Below are 21,444 nucleotides of genomic sequence, written 5' to 3'. Positions count from 1 at the left end.
AACCGCGTCTTTCATTGGACATGTAATTGACAGTTTAGCCAATCAACGAAATCATAACAATCTCATGGGGAGATAACTCTAGACTTCCTGTTTTACCTGTCAGTTGAAACGCCGGGTCCAAGGAATGTAAATATAGCTAATTTACTGTTTCATTGCTCTGATATCTATGAATCAACCGCGACATTTATTTTGATAATTCTCAATAACGGAGGTAAGTTATTTCAAATACAGAAAACTTGTCTTCCACGTTTTCCACTCGATAGACTTGGAGATAGTGTGCTATTTAATCAAACAAATCACAGGGCCACGTCACTATCGTATCGATATCGTTTTGTAAACACTTGTTATGTCGGTATACCCTATGACTCAAAGTGTTCACAAAACAATACGACACGGTCGAGACTCTGTGAACAAATATCAGCTGATGATCTTTTTAGAGACTTGTTAGCATTACCAGAGAGAGATATATATACATGTACATATTAAATGTCCATGCTCTCGTGTTTCTTTTCTATTATTTGATTTCATCGTATATTTATCAGTTTGCATACGTTAACTTAACGGTGTAATAGCTTTGGACCTACATCGTACAATATATCAGCGGTCTGGAGTATAAAACTAAGCATTGAATTTTATGTGAATTCGTGTGGTACAGTGTAAATTAATTTTGTATAATTCAACATGTATATATAAATAGAAAATATAATTTAACTTTAGTTTTCTTTGTATTCCAGAACTCTAGTCATGCGAACATGGGCCCTGATCCTGACTGGTCTGTTCGTTCACATCATACTTTTCTATTCCATATTTGATATTTACTTCACGTCTCCGTTGGTACATGGTATGACACCACAGGTGTCTAGTGAATCTCCTCCAGCAAAAAGACTCGTACTGTTTGTGGCTGATGGCCTCAGAGCAGACAAATTTTTCGAGATGGATAGTGATGGAAAGTCAAGGGCTCCATATCTTAGGTACAAGTTTTAAAAAGTGTTTAAGAATGTGCTGTACAATGTATGTCTTGCGAATATGTAGCAAGCTGCATGTATGGAAAAAAAATTACACTGTAGTTTGTGTGTGGGGCCATGGGGGCAGGGAGGCTACAGAATCAAGTGTCTAACAAGACAATTTATTAAAACAATTTAGAGAGCTATTACAGCAAAGCTGTCTGTGATTTAATGATAATATTTACTGGTCAGATCGTCAGGTGTTGAATTTACACTGTCTTATCTAAATGTATTATAATTATGTTATCCTCAAAATGTTCAGTAACTTAAAATGAATGTTATCATTGGACTGTAAAGTGCATGAAGTAAAAGTTTACGATATATTTGAAGCAGAGCAGGAGTTTCTCTGAATTAAAATAAGCAAATGGTTTGTCAGTTCAGCTTCTTTCTCACTAAAATATTCCATCTATTGCCATGATTTCCCTAACAAAGTTTGATATTGTTGTATTTTCAGAACTGTCATAGAAGAAACAGGAGCATGGGGCGTGTCTCACACTAGAGTGCCCACAGAGTCCCGGCCTGGGCATGTGGCACTTATTGCTGGCTTTTATGAGGATGTTAGTGCAGTTGCTAAAGGTATCAACTACATTTTATTTGAAATACAAAAAAGTTTGTTACACTTACCAATTACATGTATATAATACAATCCCCTCCATCATTTTTTTTTCAAACAAAACTAGTTAAAATAGAGGACACAATATAAGGTACAATAGTATTTTGTTTGTTAATGTTTTATATCATCTGTTCAATTATGGGCTAGTTCATGTTACATGTACAGGAGATCATCAAATACAATCATTTGGATAAAACAAACACCAGGTGTAAATTGATTTCATTTGTTTTTATTTCACCATTTTTAGGTCATCTGAACAATACTCAGGGTCAAACCTTTTTCAATCCAGCTTGTTCTTTCATAGTCTGTCATCCCTTGTCTGTGGTTAGTTAACATGTTCAAATTTTTCCTTTTTTCTCAACAACTCCTGAACCATTTTTGACAAAAGTTTTGCAAAAACCCTCAGGGAGAAATTGCCAACTGAAATTTAAAATTATATGTCCCCAACCCCTAGGGGCCAGAGGGGCAGGGCCTTAAAGGGTCAAATGGACAGATATTTAAAAAATCTTCTTCCCAATACCAACATACAGTAGAATCAAATACTTTTCATGGATGGAAGGACCTTAGTTTTTTTTTTTATTAAAATTGTAAATTTCATGGCACCTGGGTTTTACATTTATTCCTGGGGAGGGGCTGAACTTTCCTATATTTTATATCAGAAATTTATCATAAGTTGTTTGTTTCCATTTCAAATGATTAAAAATTGGTTAGAATTATATGGGAAGAGGGGTTAAACTTTACTTTTATTTTTACATATAAGGAACTATTTAAAAAAAAACCCATTGTAAATCCATGTTTTAGACTTGGTGAGTGTTAAAGCCCATAGGCCTCTTGTTTTTTACTGTAATGACCTAGTGTGCATTATTTTCCATGTAGGATGGAAGGAGAACCCTGTGGAGTTTGATTCTGTTTTCAATGAGAGTCGCTATACATGGTCCTGGGGCAGTCCAGACATACTGCCCATGTTTTCCAAAGGTTTGTGTATCATGACTATGTATGACCTTTATCTGTTAAATTACCCCAGAATAAACAGAAAAAAAGATATCTAACAGAAATTGTGAGTCTTATAATTCCAAACTTTGAGTTCTTTAGTATGTTTTTATTGATTAATAGGTGCACATATAACCCAGAATCTCCCATTCATTTAACAATTTAGGTATGGAAGCTTGCAAATATTATTGTGAATTATCTCCCTTTGCTGTTTAAACAACCTCTACACATTCACAAGCCTAAACATTGAATCTCTCAGTCCCACTGCATTAGAAATGTGAAAGCTCAATGCTTGTTTTACTTACATCAAGTAAATGTTATTCAGTACGTCAGCAAACAGAATCTTTTATACAATTAATTTCATTGGAAGAAGAAAGGTAAATTTTTTATCAAAGTTTTTTTTTTAGATATTCCCCTGATGATGATTTTTGTCAAATGTTGAGATTAAAACATGGATGGGGGACTTGTGCATTTCACATGGTCTAGCTATATATTAGCCTATTATACTGGCTTGATTGTTGAAATTATTTAGATTCCCTTTATAATCCTAATTTATAATCTGAAAAAAGTAAACATTACAGAATTAATCAGGATTGATATTGTACCCAATGTATTTAATCTAGACTTGAAAAATATGTTTTGTAATTATACATGTAATACATTCTTGGATGAAAATACATTATCATGTACCTGTAGTATCCTTATTGTTATGTTTTAAATAACTCAGGAGCCAGTGGTGACCACGTGTTGACTGACCAATATCCATCAGAATTAGAGGACTTTGCAGACTCAGACTCCTCTAAGTTGGACACATGGGTGTTTGACCGCGTTAAGGTCAGTTGTGATTCTTTTCTGTATTCAACAAATTGTGTATTTGTCCTTTTCACTAGCTAAAAAAAGAACAAGCATGCTGAATTTGTGGTTTTGTACTTTGCTTGTTTCAAGTGAATTGTCTGTTGAGTGTAATTGAAACAGTAAGAAATCTGTATTCAATTGATAGAAGATCTCAAAGAGTTTCTGGTTAGGACCATACATTTCGATAAGGTTGAGATGACTACTACAAACTCATTAATAAATGTTGCCTCCTGGAGAAGGAGATGTAACAAGAGCCTTGAGAAAACAACAAGAGCCTCGAGAAAACAACAAGAGCCTCGAGAAAACAACAAGAGCCTCGAGAAAACAACAAGAACATCATTGTATCATCTGTAGACAGTATTACAAGTAAAAAAGATCTTCTCTCAATAATACAATCATTTGCTGGATTAAAAATAACTTAATCTGTTCATGCCATATCTTATGAAGGGCAGATATTTCTAGGACTTTCCACTGTGTACAAATGGGAATAGTTTCCATTGTGTAAAGATGGGAACAGTTTCCATTGTGTATGATGGGAGCAGTTTTCATAGTGTAATGATTGGAACCTTCTCCATTTTTATCACATCACTAGGCTTTATTTGAGAGAGGAAGAAGTGAGAGAACATTGACAGAACAGCTAGATCAGGACAAGATTGTATTCTTCTTCCATCTCCTGGGGATAGACACTAATGGTCACGCTCACAAACCACACTCCAGGTCAGTAAATCTACCTCAGGTCAGTCGCAAAAGGTCAATTATAATGCATGGTCAGTTCAAGGCTTGGAATGACAAGAAAAATTGAGTTGTATCATTATTCAGTTTAATAACAAGAGACATGAGGAAGACAGAATTATTCAAACATTGTCAACTAAAAACAAAATTGTTTATAGAGAACAAAATTGTTTATAGAGAACAAAATTGTTTATACATTGTATATAGAGAATAAAATTGATTAACGAAAATAAAATTGTTTATAGAGAACAAAATTGTTTATATCAAATGAAATTGCTTACAGGGAATATTTGGAAAATATCAGACTGGTTGATAGAGGAATAAAGGAAATAACAGAGCTGATAGAGGATTATTATAACAATGATGGGAAAACAGCATACCTGATGACAGCAGACCATGGCATGACAGACTGGGGTGTGTATCTTAGATCACCGTAAACATAACAGACTGGGGTGTGTATCTTAGATCACCGTAAACACGACAGACTGGGGTGTGTATCTTAGATCACCGTAAACATGACAGACTGGGGTGTGTATATATTGTTATAAGATCACCATAAACACGACAGAGTGGGGTGTGTATATATTGTTATAAGATCACCATAAACACGACAGAGTGGGGTGTGTATATATTGTTATAAGATCACTATAAACATGACAGACTGGGGTGTGTATATATTGTTATAAGATCACTATAAACACGACAGACTGGGGTGTGTATATATTGTTATAAGATCACCATAAACACGACAGAGTGGGGTGTGTATATATTGTTATAAGATCACCATAAACATGACAGACTGGGGTGTGTATATATTGTTATAAGATCACCATAAACACGACAGACTGGGGTGTGTATATATTGTTATAAGATCACTATAAACATGACAGACTGGGGTGTGTATATATTGTTATAAGATCACTATAAACACGACAGACTGGGGTGTGTATATATTGTTATAAGATCACCATAAACACGACAGACTGGGGTGTGTATATATTGTTATAAGATCACCATAAACACGACAGACTGGGGTGTGTATATATTGTTATAAGATCACTATAAACACGACAGACTGGGGTGTGTATATATTGTTATAAGATCACCATAAACATGACAGACTGGGGTGTGTATATATTGTTATAAGATCACCATAAACACGACAGACTGGGGTGTGTATATATTGTTATAAGATCACCATAAACATGACAGACTGGGGTGTGTATATATTGTTATAAGATCACCATAAACATGACAGACTGGGGTGTGTATATATTGTTATAAGATCACCATAAACATGACAGACTGGGGTGTGTATATATTGTTATAAGATCACCATAAACATGACAGACTGGGGTGTGTATATATTGTTATAAGATCACCATAAACACGACAAAGTGGGGTGTGTATATATTGTTATAAGATCACCATAAACACGACAGACTGGGGTGTGTATATATTGTTATAAGATCACCATAAACACGACAGACTGGGGTGTGTATATATTGTTATAAGATCACCATAAACACGACAGACTGGGGTGTGTATATATTGTTATAAGATCACCATAAACATGACAGACTGGGGTGTGTATATATTGTTATAAGATCACCATAAACATGACAGACTGGGGTGTGTATATATTGTTATAAGATCACCATTAACATGACAGACTGGGGTGTGTATATATTGTTATAAGATCACCATAAACATGACAGACTGGGGTGTGTATATATTGTTATAAGATCACTATAACCATGACAGACTGGGGTGTGTATATATTGTTATAAGATCACTATAAACACGACAGACTGGGGTGTGTATATATTGTTATAAGATCACTATAAACACGACAGACTGGGGTGTGTATATATTGTTATATGATCACCATAAACATGACTAACTAGGGTGTTAGATAATGCATTGATAACATTACCAAATACATAGATATTTTTTCAAATTGCATTTTACTGATATATGGATTCTTAGTTTGCTTTAAGTATTTTCTTTCATGTAGAAACATGAAGTTGTTTATGCATCTAACAGTGATTCTTTAATCTTAAACTCTAAAGATATATCTTATAAAGTTTATTATTTCAAATTTTTGAAATGTTTTGGTCTTAAAGGAGAATCAGGGGAGTAGATGGTTCATACACTAAACAATGTCAACTTTTATTATTGTAATAAGAATTTTGTTGCAGGTTCCCATGGAGCTGGACATCCTCATGAAACCTTGACCCCACTGGTTGCCTGGGGAGCTGGAGTCAGATCACCACTGACCAGGCCAGAAACGTCAGATGAGGACCCCTATTCTGGAGGTTATTGTTACAATATGTGACCCCTATTCTGGAGGTTATTGTTACAATATGTGACTCCTATTCTGGAGGTTATTGTTACAATCTTTATGTGACTCCTATTTTGGAAGTTATTGTTACAATATGTGACTCCTATTTTGGAGGTTATTGTTACAATATGTGACTCCTATTATGGAGGTTATTGTTACAATCTTTATGTGACTCCTATTTTGGAGGTTATTGTTACAATATGTGGCTCCTATTTTGGAGGTTATTGTTACAATATGTGACTCCTATTTTGGAGGTTATTGTTACAATATGTGACTCCTATTTTGGAGGTTATTGTTACAATATGTGACCCCTATTCTGGAGGTTATTGTTACAATATGTGACCCCTATTCTGGAGGTTATTGTTACAATATGTGACTCCTATTTTGGAGGTTATTGTTACAATATGTGGCTCCTATTTTGGAGGTTATTGTTACAATATGTGGCTCCTATTTTGGAGGTTATTGTTACAATATGTGACTCCTATTTTGGAGGTTATTGTTACAATATGTGACTCCTATTTTGGAGGTTATTGTTACAATATGTGACCCCTATTCTGGAGGTTATTGTTACAATATGTGACTCCTATTTTGGAGGTTATTGTTACAATATGTGACCCCTATTCTGGAGGTTATTGTTACAATATGTGACCCCTATTCTGGAGGTTATTGTTACAATATGTGACTCCTATTTTGGAGGTTATCGTTACAATCTTTATGTGGCTCCTATTCTGGAGGTTATTAACGTTACAATCTCTATATGTGAATATTGAATCTTGATAACTGTGTTGGTGCTGTCTCAAGGTTAACATTTTTTGTGCTGACTCTATTGTCTAAATTCAAAATGATTAAAATTATTGATTTTTGTATAGGTTTGAAAGATGCTGATCATTAATTTTCATAATGATTTCATCGGTATTTTTTCAACCAAATATGTTTACAATTGTTGGTTTAATTGATGAGAATATTTCATCAGTATATTGGAATCTGCAACACCAGATGTGTTTAAAATTGTTGATTTAATTGATGAGAATTTTTACCTGTAGATTGGAATCTGCGACACCTGATGAGGTCAGACGTGGAACAGGTAATGAACTCATTAGATCTTTCATTGTCGTTGAGTTGATAAAAACATAATAAAGATATACATACATCATAAGAGAGTGATGTAATCCTGTAGTTACTGACACAATGATTTACATTGTCTTTCACAGGCTGATATTGCTCCCCTGATGGCCTGTCTTATCGGGATTCCATATCCTCTCAACTCTGTGGTAAGATTTTTCGGGATGTTTCAGTAAAACTTGATAATTCCATTCATTTTTTTATTTTCAAAATGAAAAAAAACAACCAATTAGTGTAATATTAAGTTAAACATAGAAACCATTTTTGATAAATGTATTTTGATCTTAGCAGAAAAATGAATTTAATGTAAATTTGAAATTAATGTTTTGAAACTATTTTCTAGCCATGAACTTGTATATTATTATAGGGCACCCTTCCTATTGACTATCTTAACTTTGATGATCGCCAGAAATCTCAAAGTCTGTATGCAAATGCCAGACAGATCCTATCACAGTACCAGGTAGGTTGTACTTTGACAGATAAATTACAAGTGATAATGAATGTAGAATGTAGCTGTGATAGAAGCTCAGATACCTGTAACTTATTTCATTTTTGTGATTCTTATACAATTGTACCCCCAACTTATTAAAGGTAGGAGGGGGGGGGGGTTCAGTGATCACTTTGAGTTTGTGTGCCTTCATCTGTCTATCTTGCATCCATCTGTGATACACAGTATCTCATGAACCCTAGAACAGATTTAGTTTATATTCAAAGTCTAGCTCACATCATTAAGTTATACACCCGATTTACATTTTGGTGGTCATCTATCAAGGTAAATGCATGGTTAGAGGTCACATTTGTCCACTTTGCAAAATGGAGGGTATCAGTGAATCCCAATAGAATTTTAGACATTTTTCATTATGAGAATTCCCTTACATCAAAACTAGCATTCAATTCTTACAATTAAGATACTCAATCTTGCTTTTTTTAGAGAATGTAACTTGTAATTGCAGATTAAAATGGAACAGAAAAAACAAACTACCCTATCTATGACCTTCAGACCATACAGGTGAGAACTTTTAAATTGTGTTTTACAAAAAGATAATTTATCACTGGATGTTAGAGATAATTTGAAAATGCAATATAAATGGTGTGCGCACTCTGTGATTAGAATGTTTTTATAGAAAATGATTAAATCATTAAAACATATTTTAACAATAGAAATCTGTATTGACTCCATTCTCTGTTTCATTACAGTGACTTGACTCCTGTCATACAAGTGAGTATACATACATCCATCAGGATTTGTTCTATGTCATTTTCTGTCATAAGTTATATCTGAATGGAGAAAATGAATAATTCATAAATACCTATTTATTTTAGGCTGAAATGATTAGATCGATCAACAAGCTGAATCAGGCTGGCGACTATTCTGCAGCAGTAAGTGATATTATTTTTGTTTGTATAGCTGTCGAAGTAACTCATTATTAACCCACCTTTGCCTTGGTTTTGACAGTGAATACACTGTTTTCAGCATGTCACCACCTTTATATGACATGTATATACAGTAATACCACCCTATATAGTAGGGAAACTCCTAATTTTGGACCCTACATTTAGATACAAATTATTATTTTAAAAAATCCAATAAGATCACAGAAGAGAGAACAGCATAAATATGTTGTCTTATTTAAAATAAGTTATTAGTTTATTTTGATTTAGGAGGAGGTCTGTATAATAGGTGTATCTTTCCTGAGGCTTGGAAATATGAACACATATGCAATCTCCCACACGAAAGATGATGGCAAGGATGACATCTGTATACCATTGCCTCAACAACAAAAATTAAACTATTTTAGGAATGGTGACAGATATTTTAGGAATAGTGTCATATATTTTAGGAATGGTGACATATCTTTTAGGAATGGTGACATATATTTTAGGAATGGTGACAGATATTTTAGGAATGGTGACATATATTTTAGGAATGGTGACAAATCTAGGATATCTGAAAGGAAGAGTCCAAACTACAAACTTTGGTAATTTTATCTAGAAAAAAATTCCAATTTTAGATGAATGTTTTTTTTTTTTATGTTTATTTACAACTTGTAATCATTTTTTAATTGATAATTTCAGATAAATGAGAGCAAGACACTTATTCATCTTGCTTTACGGGGCCTGAGTTATTATCAGACATATGACAGGTTTTTCCTTGGGTAAGTAATATTATAAAACCTTTTTCCTTCAGTAAATAGCCTAAAGTAAAGGCCAGTGTTGCTATGTACAAAATCTATTTTCAAATCTGTTATACATTACATTGTACTGTTTAGATTACAGTTGTTTTAATTCACTATATAATGTCATAACTGTACACAAAAAAATATCATCAAATGTCACCATTCACTTTCAAACTCCAAATCTTCATCAATTGTGTTCATATTAATTCATGAGTGTTAATGAAAAAACATTCAATGTCATATAAAAAAATTGACAATGTAACAATTAATATGACAGTACACATCAATAGAAAGAACATTTTAAATTAACAGTTATCTTTCTTGGCTGCGGGTGTGTGATTGTCATGTCACCCAGTACAGAGTTCGATATTCTTTTTTCCAGTGTTAGCATTGCCAGTGGTTTCATTGGCTGGACATTGTACATCCTGGTTCTGGTTGTCAAGGAGCACACGGATGTTGTTAGAGTCCGAGTAAAGCTTGTCGCCCTCGATCAGCCTGTACTTCTGGGAAGGAAGTTCATCATTGGTGGTTACAGTGCTGTAGGGGCACTAGTCTTCATCCTGCTGTCAGGTATGGCAGGTAGAGGGTTGGAGTGGATTAAACATGCTTACACACCGTAATCAGATCCCTACTCTGATTTGTTTTTGTGTTAATGAAAATATGATTACCTTTAAATATCAGCTGTAAGTATCAATCAAATCAAATCAAATAGAGTATAAATGTAAGGAAGAGATAGTTTCAGTATTGATTAAAACTCTTACCTGTGACTTTATGTTTTAGCTCAACACTACCATTGGTGGGGTGGGATGGGGGTGGGGGGGGGGGGGGGGGGGGGGTAGTTACCAACTACTACAAGGAGACCCAATGCTCAAAGTGACACTGGCTGTTTTCGGGGCCACAAACTCAGCAAACAAAAAACCAAAAATACCTTGGACTTGGACATAACTCCTGTTCTGCCTTTTACCTGTGTCTTTTTGTTTCAGTTCAGTCACTTCCTTGGACATATTACCTGTACTGCCTTTTACCTGTGGCTTTGTGGACAGTGGTCACTCTCAAGTATGACAATTCATGTATTTTTCAACTGAGTCAAAAGGAATCTTATTTTAAATCATAATTTATGCATAAAGGAAAATCTAAAATGCCTTTTGCAAATTACCCTATTTTACAGAAACTGAATACCTTAGAAGTTCTGTGTTAAATGTGAAGCCTATTCTTTATAAGATATACATTATTATCTCAATTTGTAAGATAATTTCTATTTAGAAAAAATTAAGTAACTGATTTTCCAGTTTACGAACTTCAAGCTATAATCATACTTATTCATAATGGACCTATATAGTGGATCTATACAGACAGGAGATATCACTCTGTCACTTTTGACTGTATGAGATATCACATTGTTATACCTGTAGTAGTATTAAACGATTCTCTAATCAAATGATGATGTGTTTATGTGCAGCTGGTATGTACTATGGGATTGTTATCAGCGACTGAAGGAGGCTTCCCCAACAGGTGTCTCTGTCAATCTCTGTCTAACGGTGGTGATGTGTATACTAGGACTAGAGATACTGGTAAGCTCAGCAATCTTTTACACTTTGTTTCATTGGTGTATTGTTAATGAATGAATATGGAGTAAAAGTTGATGTAGATATAACTGTGTCAGTACAGATCAAACTTTATGTGCTCTTCTGTCCGACACATATAGTGTAGTCTTGATTCACCAGAGACAATGTACAGATGATCTGATTGTCCCAGTCACCCAGACACCATGTACAGATGATCTGATTGTCCCAGTCACCCAGACACAATGTACAGATGATCTGATTGTCCCAGTCACCCAGACACAATGTACAGATGATCTGATTGTCCCAGTCACCCAGACACAATGTAGATGATCTGATTGTCCCAGTCACCCAGACACAATGTACAGATGATCTGATTGTCCCAGTCACCCAGACACAATGTACAGATGATCTGATTGTCCCAGTCACCCAGACACAATGTACAGATGATCTGATTGTCCCAGTCACCCAGACACAATGTAGATGATCTGATTGTCCCAGTCACCCAGACACAATGTACAGGTGATCTGATTGTCCCAGTCACCCAGACACAATGTAGATGATCTGATTGTACCAGTCACCCAGACACCATGTAGATGATCTGATTGTCCCAGTCACCCAGACACAATGTAGATGATCTGATCATGATTGTCCCAGTCACCCAGACACCATGTACAGATGATCTGATTGTCCCAGTCACCCAGACACCATGTAGATGATCTGATTGTCCCAGTCACCCAGACACAATGTAGATGATCTGATTGTCCCAGTCACCCAGACACAATGTACAGGTGATCTGATTGTCCCAGTCACCCAGACACAATGTACAGGTGATCTGATTGTCCCAGTCACCCAGACACAATGTACAGGTGATCTGATTGTCCCAGTCACCCAGACACCATGTACAGATGATCTGATTGTCCCAGTCACCCAGACACCATGTACAGATGATCTGATTGTCCCAGTCACCCAGACACAATATAGATGATCTGATTGTCCCAGTCACCCAGACACAATGTACAGATGATCTGATTGTCCCAGTCACCTAGAGACAATGTACAGATGATCTGATTGTCCCAGTCAACCAGACACAATATAGATGATCTGATTGTCCCAGTCAACCAGACACAATGTAGATGATCTGATTGTCCCAGTCACCCAGAGACAATGTACAGGTGATCTGATTGTCCCAGTCACCCAGACACAATGTACAGGTGATCTGATTGTCCCAGTCACCCAGACACAATATAGATGATCTGATTGTCCCAGTCACCCAGACACAATGTAGATGATCTGATTGTCCCAGTCACCCAGACACAATGTACAGGTGATCTGATTGTCCCAGTCACTCAGACACAATGTACAGGTGATCTGATTGTCCCAGTCACCCAGACACCATGTACAGATGATCTGATTGTCCCAGTCACCCAGACACAATGTACAGGTGATCTGATTGTCCCAGTCACCCAGACACAATGTACAGATGATCTGATTGTCCCAGTCACCCAGACACAATGTACAGGTGATGTGATTGTCCCATGCAGTCACCCAGACACAATGTACAAATGATCTGATTGTCCCAGTCACCCAGACACAATGTACAGGTGATCTGATTGTCCCAGTCACCCAGACACAATGTACAAATGATCTGATTTTCGCGCACCTCGGACAGGGAAATCTCATGTGATACCCAGTGCTAGATTTTTCTATCTCGTCTGATCTGTACCTTTACGTGAGTTTTGGCGGAATTTTAACCCATTCATGTATTCATCCGCGCAAGTGACGTAATGCTCTCGATATGTGCATTCAAACTGTTTTTGTCATGTATTTAATTACTATGCATTGTTTGGTTGGTTGTTGTTTATTATCAAAATAATATGTACCGATTGATCATTGTTTTTCTTCTTTGATATAACCGAACTATATCTTTACGCGAAAGAACTGAATTTGAAGCGCAGATGAAGTGGTTAATCGGCTTTGAACCGGGAGGCCCCAGACGGGATACTCTTACACTCTAAACGCATATATAGATGGGTTGTTATTATACAACTAGATATATGTAAGAGGTGCGAGAAAAAAATCTATTACCTGTAAGTGATCGAGATCGGGTTATCTCAGTCTCGGGCTAAGATTCTGTAACATCCTCGGCTGACGCCTCGGTTGGGATTATGTTACAGAATCTTAGCCCTCGACTGAGATAACCCGATCTCGATCACTTACAGGTAATATATTTTATTAGTCCCAGTCACCCAGACACAATGTAGATGATCTGATTGTCCCAGTCACCCAGCTTTGGGTACTGCAATGTTGAGTTCTAGTATGTTTGGTAGAATTTAACCACAAATTTTCTTCATCTTTTTAGGTAATTTTCATGGTCTTAGGAAATTTTGATTTTTCAGGTTGCTGGCTTTTTCTACCGAGAAGTACTGTCAGTTGGACTTGTGTGTATGGGGGTGTTACCTCTGATATCATCGCCACAGCGTACAGACAAGGTAAGTTCTGATGTGATATACCCCACCACAGTGTACAGACAAGGTAAGTTCTGATGTGATATACCCCATCACAGCGTACAGACAAGGTAAGTTCTGATGTGATATACCCCATCACAGCGTACAGACAAGGTAAGTTCTGATGTGATATACCCCATCACAGCGTACAGACAAAGTAAGTTCTGATGTGATATACCCCACCACAGTGTACAGACAAGGTAAGTTCTGATGTGATATACTCCATCACAGCGTACAGACAAGGTAAGTTCTGATGTGATATACCCCACCACAGTGTACAGACAAGGTAAGTTCTGATGTGATATACCCCACCACAGTGTACAGACAAGGTAAGTTCTGATGTGATATACCCCACCACAGTGTACAGACAAGGTAAGTTCTGATGTAATATACCCCACCACAGTGTACAGACAAGGTAAGTTCTGATGTGATATACATGTACCCCACCACAGTGTACAGACAAGGTAAGTTCTGATGTAATATACCCCACCACAGTGTACAGACAAGGTAAGTTCTGATGTGATATACATGTACCCCACCACAGTGTACAGACAAGGTAAGTTCTGATGTGATATACCCCATCACAGCGTACAGACAAGGTAAGTTCTGATGTAGCATACATCATCATACAGACTGGGTTAGCTTCCATATAAGTTCTGATATAATATACCTACAATAATATATAACACATATTTGATTTCTTGCCTGTGAATTGTATTTATGTTTTTACATACATTTTCTTTTTTATTTAAGATTTGATGTACTTCAGATGTGTCTAATGTGCAGGCTCTGTTAGAAATATTGATTTTACATGTATGAAATCATCATCACGACATATTTGTTCATTGTTCAACAGGTGGTTTGTTTTGGATGGATGCTGAGCTGTCTAATTCTGGCAATATTTCCCATGATGCCCGTGGTTGGCCGAGAAACTAACTATTACCTAGTGTAGGTGTCATACTTTTTCTATTTAATATCATTTTTGGGAACTTGGAGGTCTGTTTTCTTACTTTCCTTACATACTGGAACAATAAATTGAAATCAGTGTTGTCACAATGAGATTGATGACCTTGGTATTACTATAGTGGTCATGTGACATGATGTACTGTTGCTGTAGTCTCCATACACCTGCACATCTATACAATGAAGACGAATAGACATTTGATGGATGTCAATTACAGCTCTCCAAATAAGGGGGCCATGATAGGTTGGTTGTTAGAGCGCCAACAACTTAACATCAGGAGAAGGTCGAAGGTGCATGGCTCTATGCTGCATGTGTCGGTTTGTGTTTCTCGGGAAAATGAGAAACCGGCCAGTCTGTGCTGTCATGGTTGTGTCCTTAAACAAGACACTTTACCGAAATGGCTATGAATGCTAAGCAATGGGCCTCTCATATGTAATTCACTGCTGTAGACCCTGTCTCAATATGACCCATGCTGTTCACTGGGCAACAAACAAGTTCTAAAGATACATCATGCAACTAGAGGGGGATAACTCTTACTCTCACACCTATTCTTAACATATTTATGTAAAGTTTGAAATATAACCATAATAATAATATTATGCTGTATATGTATGTGTCACACCTGTTTGGATTCATTACAGGGGCACTGCTGGGGTTCTTGCCATCATTACAGGTGTACTAGCTGTACACAGGTAAGTCATTCTACAGCTGTAAACCTTCATTTCACAATGTTTTTGACACTCTTTTGATAAAAAAATCTTGCACTGTTAAAATGATTTATCCCTTTATCTGATTTTCAAATTCTCTTGTATTTTTCATGTTCAATTATGATGTAAATTGTTGCTTTATCATTGTAGATTAAAGAATTTTACAACCTCAAGCAATCATACCTACAGTACAAACTACATACAGGTATGGTAGACATTGATTAACTATATTTTGTTAGGTAATAATACATACATGTATGGTAGACATTGATGGACTATAGTATGTCAGGTAATAATACATACATGTATGGTAGACATTGATGGACTATATTATGTCAGGTAATAATACATACAGGTATGGTAGACATTGATGGACTATATTATGTCAGGTAATGATACATACGTGTATGGTAGACATTGATGGACTATATTATGTCAGGTAATGATACATACGTGTATGGTAGACATTGATGGACTATTAATAGTATGTCAGGTAATAATACATACAGGTATGGTAGACATTGATATACTATATTATGTTAGGTAATGATACATACAGGTATGGTAGACATTGATGGACTATATTATGTTAGGTAATGATACATACAGGTATGGTAGACATTGATATACTATATTATGTTAGGTAATGATACATAAAGGTATGGTAGACATATTGATGGACTATATTATGTTAGGTATTCTACCACGTTTGCTATGCAACGCCTGTTTTGATTGGTTTAAAACCGTGTATTATTTGCCAGTAATACACTCTCGTGTGAAAAAAACACGCTAATGAGTCACCGCTGTTACAATCTTTCCCCCCCAAAATTGTGCATTTGTAAACAAACATGGCGGCGCCAAAACGTTTGAACGTCGGAGACCGTGTATTTTACAACAGAGAAATTTGCCAGATTGTTCATTTTTATCAACCCAGAGCAGACGTTACTAAACAATATGTTGTAGGGTCAATTTCTACAGGCAACCTTTGGCATACTTGCCAACTTTCCCGATTTAGTCGGGAATTTCCCGATTCCAGACTCCCTGCCCCGTCTCCCGATCGTATAGATAAAACATATGGTATTCTCCCGATTTTGGAGAATATGTCTTGATAACCCCGTATGGAGCCCCTATTCATCTTGTTAGTTTCACTTAGGCCTATGACAGATAACGCTTGCTGGCTGGTGAAAGACATATGTTTGGGGCATTGGTCAGTTAACTGACCTGCTCACAGACTGTAACGAAATTCTGACACTTCACTGACTGCAAGGGTGACAATACCCCGATAAATAAACAATTAATTAAAACCAATTAAGCTGAGGACGCGTGGTGATTGTTTCGTAGCAGGTCGATCATGGTTGATTAAACGCTTGCAAATAGCTTCGTATACTGCCTTTGATGTCAAGCGCATAAACGACCTCTATTTGACAGAAAACAGACACCGTAATATCTGGGGACAGAAAAAGTGAAAATAACACTGACAATGTTATCAACGGAGTATCGAATGTGACAGATTACTTATTGAAATGTTAACTATACATTTAAACTTTGGCTGATCTTTAAATAATTGCCACAAGGAAATAAATTCACAATAACGAACGACCATTTGCCTAGTTGCCGGTAGGTAACATGTCGTTTCAATCACTGTATCATCAGCATACTTAGTGTCAATTAGCAGAGACTTATTTTAGCAGAAACTTTCCCAATTCATATTTTGAAAGACAAAAATATGTCCACAAATACTCACTTTCTTAAACTAAATACTGTCATGTTAAAAACTAAGAATTTAAGTATCAGTCCCACCTACAAAGCACTGAGTACAACTGCTAGTACAGCCCTTTTTATTTTTTTGTATCATTGTCTTTGTTTTAAACCAAAAGAAACGTTTGAAATTTCATTCAGATATTATATTGTTATACTTTTATTTAGAGTGAACAGTGTTTTAAATAATTTCCAGAAATAATTAAAAATGATGTAATTTTGCATCTATTTTTAGCTCACCTGCCCAAAGGGCAAGTGAGCTTATGCCGTGGTGCTGTGGTGAAGGTCCGTCATCCGTCCGTCCGGCGTCAACTTTTCATTTAAACAACTTCTTCTCAATAACCAAGAGGCCCAGGGACTTGATATTAGACCTGTAGCATGCTGGGATGAAGTACAACCAAGTTTGTTCAAATAAATGACCTTGACCTTCATTCAAGGTCACATGGGTCAAATAGGCTATAATCTTCAAACGACTTCTTCTCAATAACCAATAGGCCCAGGGACTTGTTATTGGGCCTGTAGCATGCTGGGGTGAAGGGCTACTAAGTTTGTTCAAATAAATGACCTTGACCTTCATTCAAGGTCACATGGGTCAAATAGGCTATAATCTTCAAACGACTTCTTCTCAATAACCAAGAGGCCCAGGGACTTGTTATTTGGCCTGTAGCATGCTGGGGTGAAGGGCTACCAAGTTTGTTCAAATAAATGACCCTGACCTTCATTCAAGGTCACATGGGTCAAATAGGCTATAATCTTCAAGCGACTTCTTCTTAAACACCAAGAGGCTCAGGTACTTGAGGTTGGCCCTGTCTGTAGCATGCTGGGGTGTAGGGCTACCAAGTTTGTTCAACTGAATGACATTGACCTACATTCAAGTTCACAGGGGTGAACTATTTTAAAATCATGCGATAGCCAAGAGTCACCAAGTCCAGATATTAGGCCAATAGTATGTTGGAATGAAGGAATAAAAAATTTATTGACATGAATAAACCTAGCTTACTCTGATATTTGAATAAATTGGTTATCAGCATAGTATCTGTAAAAAATGACCTCAATCAACTGCAAATTTGCTGTAGAGCCAGGTGAGTGATACAGGCCCATTGGGCCTCTTGTTTTGTGAGGTAATACATATAGGTACATGTATCATACACATTTACATGAATTTATGGTTGAAAAAAGAACATTGACATCGCAGAAGTTCTGCCTAGAATGACCTGATGTTTGGACTAGGCTGACCAGACGTTCAGCCTATAATGACCTGATGCTTGGACTAGACTGACCTTATGTTCAGTCTAGACCAATGTGACGTTTGGACTAGACCAACCAGACATTTGGACTAGGCTGACCAGACGTTTGGACTTGAATGACCTGACGTTTAGTCTAGTCTGACCTGATGCTTGGACTAAGCTGACCAGACATTCGGTCTAGACTGACCAGATGTTCGGTTTAGAATGACCTGATGTTTGAATTAGACTGACAAGTCGTTCGGTATAGACTGACCTGATGCTTGAACTAGGATGACCAGAAGTTCCGTCTAGACCAACCTGATGTTTGGACTAGGCTGACCAGAAGTTCGTCTAGACTGACCTGATGTTTGGACTAGGCTGACCAGACGTTCGGTTTAGGCTGATCTGATGCTTGGACTAGGCTGACCAGACGTTCGGTCTAGACTGACCTGATGTTTGGACTAGACTGACCTGATGTTTGGACTAGGCTGACCAGACATTCGGTTTAGGCTGACCTGATGTTTGTACTAGGCTGACCAGACGTTCATCTAAACTGACCTGATGCTTGGACTAGGCTGACCAGACGTTTCGTCTAGACTGACCTGGTGGTTGGACTAGGCTGGCCAGAAGTTCGGTCTAGACCGACCTGATGTTTGGACTAAGATGACGTTTAGATTAGACACACCAGACGTTTGGTCTAGACTGACCTGATGTTTGGACTGACTGACCAGACGTTCGGTCTAGACTGACCTGATGTTTGGACTAGGCTGACCAGACATTCGGTCTATACTGACCTGACGTTTGGTCCTTGTACATATGTATTTGTGATTTGTTTTGGTTTATATTCAGATTGTAATAACAGCGCTGTCAGTGTATGTAGTCCTGTCCACTGCGTCCAGTATACAAAGGAAGCAGGGACTTCCTGTCGTCAACCAGATCTTTAGCTGGCTTATACTAGGTAAGCTCTTTTGATAGTCCTGTTTTAAAAGTCCACAAATATTTCCAGAAAATTTCCTTTCATGAAATATCCAACAGGCATTCAGGTCTATTTTGCTGCAGAACTTACTACTTACTGGCATGCTAACCCTTGATTTGCATGCAGTACTGACCTATATACTGGCAAATCCTTGATTTGCTGCAGTACTGACTATATACTGACCAATCCTTGATTTGCTGCAGTACTGACTATATACTGACCTATCCTTTATTTGCTGCAGTACTGACTATATACTGACCTAACCTTGATTTGCTGCAGTACTGACTATATTATATACTGGCCAACCCTTGATATGTTGCAGTACTTACTATATACTGACCAACCCTTGATTTGCTGCAGTACTGACAACTCAGTGGCCAACCCTTGATTTGCTACAGTACTGACTACTTACTGACCAATCCTTGATTTGCTGCAGTACTGACTATATACTGACCAACCCCTGATTTGCTGCAGTACTGACTATATACTGACCAACCCCTGATTTGCTGCAGTACTGACTATATACTGACCAATCCTTTATTTGCTGCAGTACTGACTACTTACTGACCAACACCTGATTTGCTGCAGTACTGACTATATACTGGCCAACCCTTTATTTGCTGCAGTACTGACTACTTACTGGCCAACCCCTGATTTGCTGCAGTACTGACTATATACTGACCAATCCTTTATTTGCTGCAGTACTGACTATATACTGGCCAACCCTTGATTTGCTGCAGTACTGACTATATACTGGCCAACCCTTGATTTGCTGCAGTACTGACTATATACTGACCTATCCTTTATTTGCTGCAGTACTGACTACTTACTGACCAACCCCTGATTTGCTGCAGTACTGACTATATACTGACCAATCCTTTATTTGCTGCAGTACTGACTACTTACTGGCTAACCCTTGATTTACTGCAGTACTGACTACTTACTGGCCAACCCCTGATTTGCTGCAGTACTGACTATATACTGGCCAACCCTTGATTTGCTGCAGTACTGACTATATACTGACCAATCCTTTATTTGCTGCAGTACTGACTACTTACTGACCAACCCTTAATTTACTGCAGTACTGACTACTTACTGGCTAACCCCTGATTTACTACAGTACTGACTACTTACTGACCAACCCCTGATTTGCTGCAGTACTGACTACTTACTGACCAACCCCTGATTTGTTGCAGTACTGACTACTTGCAGGACTGACTATATACTGACTAATCCTTGATTTGTTGCTGTTCTGACTACTTACTGACTAACCCTTGATTTACTGCAGTACTGACTACTTACTGGCTCACCATTGATTTGTTGCAGTACTGACTATATACTGACCAACCCCTGATTTGTTTCAGTACTGACTACTTGCAGGACTGACTATATACTGGCCAACCCCTGATTTGTTTCAGTACTGACTACTTGCAGGACTGACTATATACTGACCAATCCTTGATTTGCTGCAGTACTGACTACTTACTGACCAACCCCTGATTTGCTGCAGTACTGACTATATACTGACCAATCCTTTATTTGCTGCAGTACTGACTACTTACTGACCAACCCCTGATTTGCTGCAGTACTGACTACTTACTGACCAACCCTTGATTTACTGCAGTACTGACTATATACTGACCAACCCTTGATTTGCTGCAGTACTGACTATATACTGACCAACCCTTGATTTGCTGCAGTACTGACTATATACTGACCAACCCCTGATTTGCTGCAGTACTGACTATATACTGACCAATCCTTTATTTGCTGCAGTACTGACTACTTACTGGCCAACCCCTGATTTGCTGCAGTACTGACTATATACTGACCAATCCTTTATTTGCTGCAGTACTGACTATATACTGGCCAACCCTTGATTTGCTGCAGTACTGACTATATACTGG

The 21,444-nt window shown here is 37.3% G+C and overlaps 1 protein-coding gene across 2 annotated transcripts in view; it reads left to right on the top strand.

Moving 5' to 3' along the window:
• Positions 1-84: 84 nt before the first annotated feature.
• Positions 85-21,444, top strand: part of LOC117337137 (GPI ethanolamine phosphate transferase 1-like) — a 43,341-nt gene continuing 21,981 nt past the window's right edge. For both annotated transcript variants that reach the window (XM_033897963.1, XM_033897964.1), the window contains exons 1-23: positions 85-211; positions 735-971; positions 1,459-1,580; positions 2,494-2,592; positions 3,335-3,441; positions 4,055-4,179; positions 4,478-4,608; positions 6,396-6,512; positions 7,582-7,622; positions 7,750-7,809; positions 8,028-8,120; positions 8,614-8,669; positions 8,858-8,879; positions 8,984-9,040; positions 9,737-9,816; positions 10,220-10,407; positions 10,821-10,893; positions 11,297-11,408; positions 13,799-13,891; positions 14,763-14,854; positions 15,512-15,562; positions 15,728-15,782; positions 19,411-19,519. In XM_033897963.1, coding sequence (XP_033753854.1) covers positions 745-971; positions 1,459-1,580; positions 2,494-2,592; positions 3,335-3,441; positions 4,055-4,179; positions 4,478-4,608; positions 6,396-6,512; positions 7,582-7,622; positions 7,750-7,809; positions 8,028-8,120; positions 8,614-8,669; positions 8,858-8,879; positions 8,984-9,040; positions 9,737-9,816; positions 10,220-10,407; positions 10,821-10,893; positions 11,297-11,408; positions 13,799-13,891; positions 14,763-14,854; positions 15,512-15,562; positions 15,728-15,782; positions 19,411-19,519 — 2,110 coding nt within the window. In that variant the 5' untranslated portion in view covers positions 85-211; positions 735-744. The remainder of the gene's footprint in view (positions 212-734; positions 972-1,458; positions 1,581-2,493; positions 2,593-3,334; positions 3,442-4,054; positions 4,180-4,477; positions 4,609-6,395; positions 6,513-7,581; positions 7,623-7,749; positions 7,810-8,027; positions 8,121-8,613; positions 8,670-8,857; positions 8,880-8,983; positions 9,041-9,736; positions 9,817-10,219; positions 10,408-10,820; positions 10,894-11,296; positions 11,409-13,798; positions 13,892-14,762; positions 14,855-15,511; positions 15,563-15,727; positions 15,783-19,410; positions 19,520-21,444) is intronic.

Source organism: Pecten maximus, chromosome 11 (genome assembly GCF_902652985.1).
Source record: "Pecten maximus chromosome 11, xPecMax1.1, whole genome shotgun sequence".
Taxonomy (NCBI): Eukaryota; Metazoa; Mollusca; class Bivalvia; order Pectinida; family Pectinidae; genus Pecten; species Pecten maximus.
The sequence above is the reverse complement of the archived record's forward strand: the minus strand, read 5'-3'. Positions and strand labels throughout refer to the sequence as shown.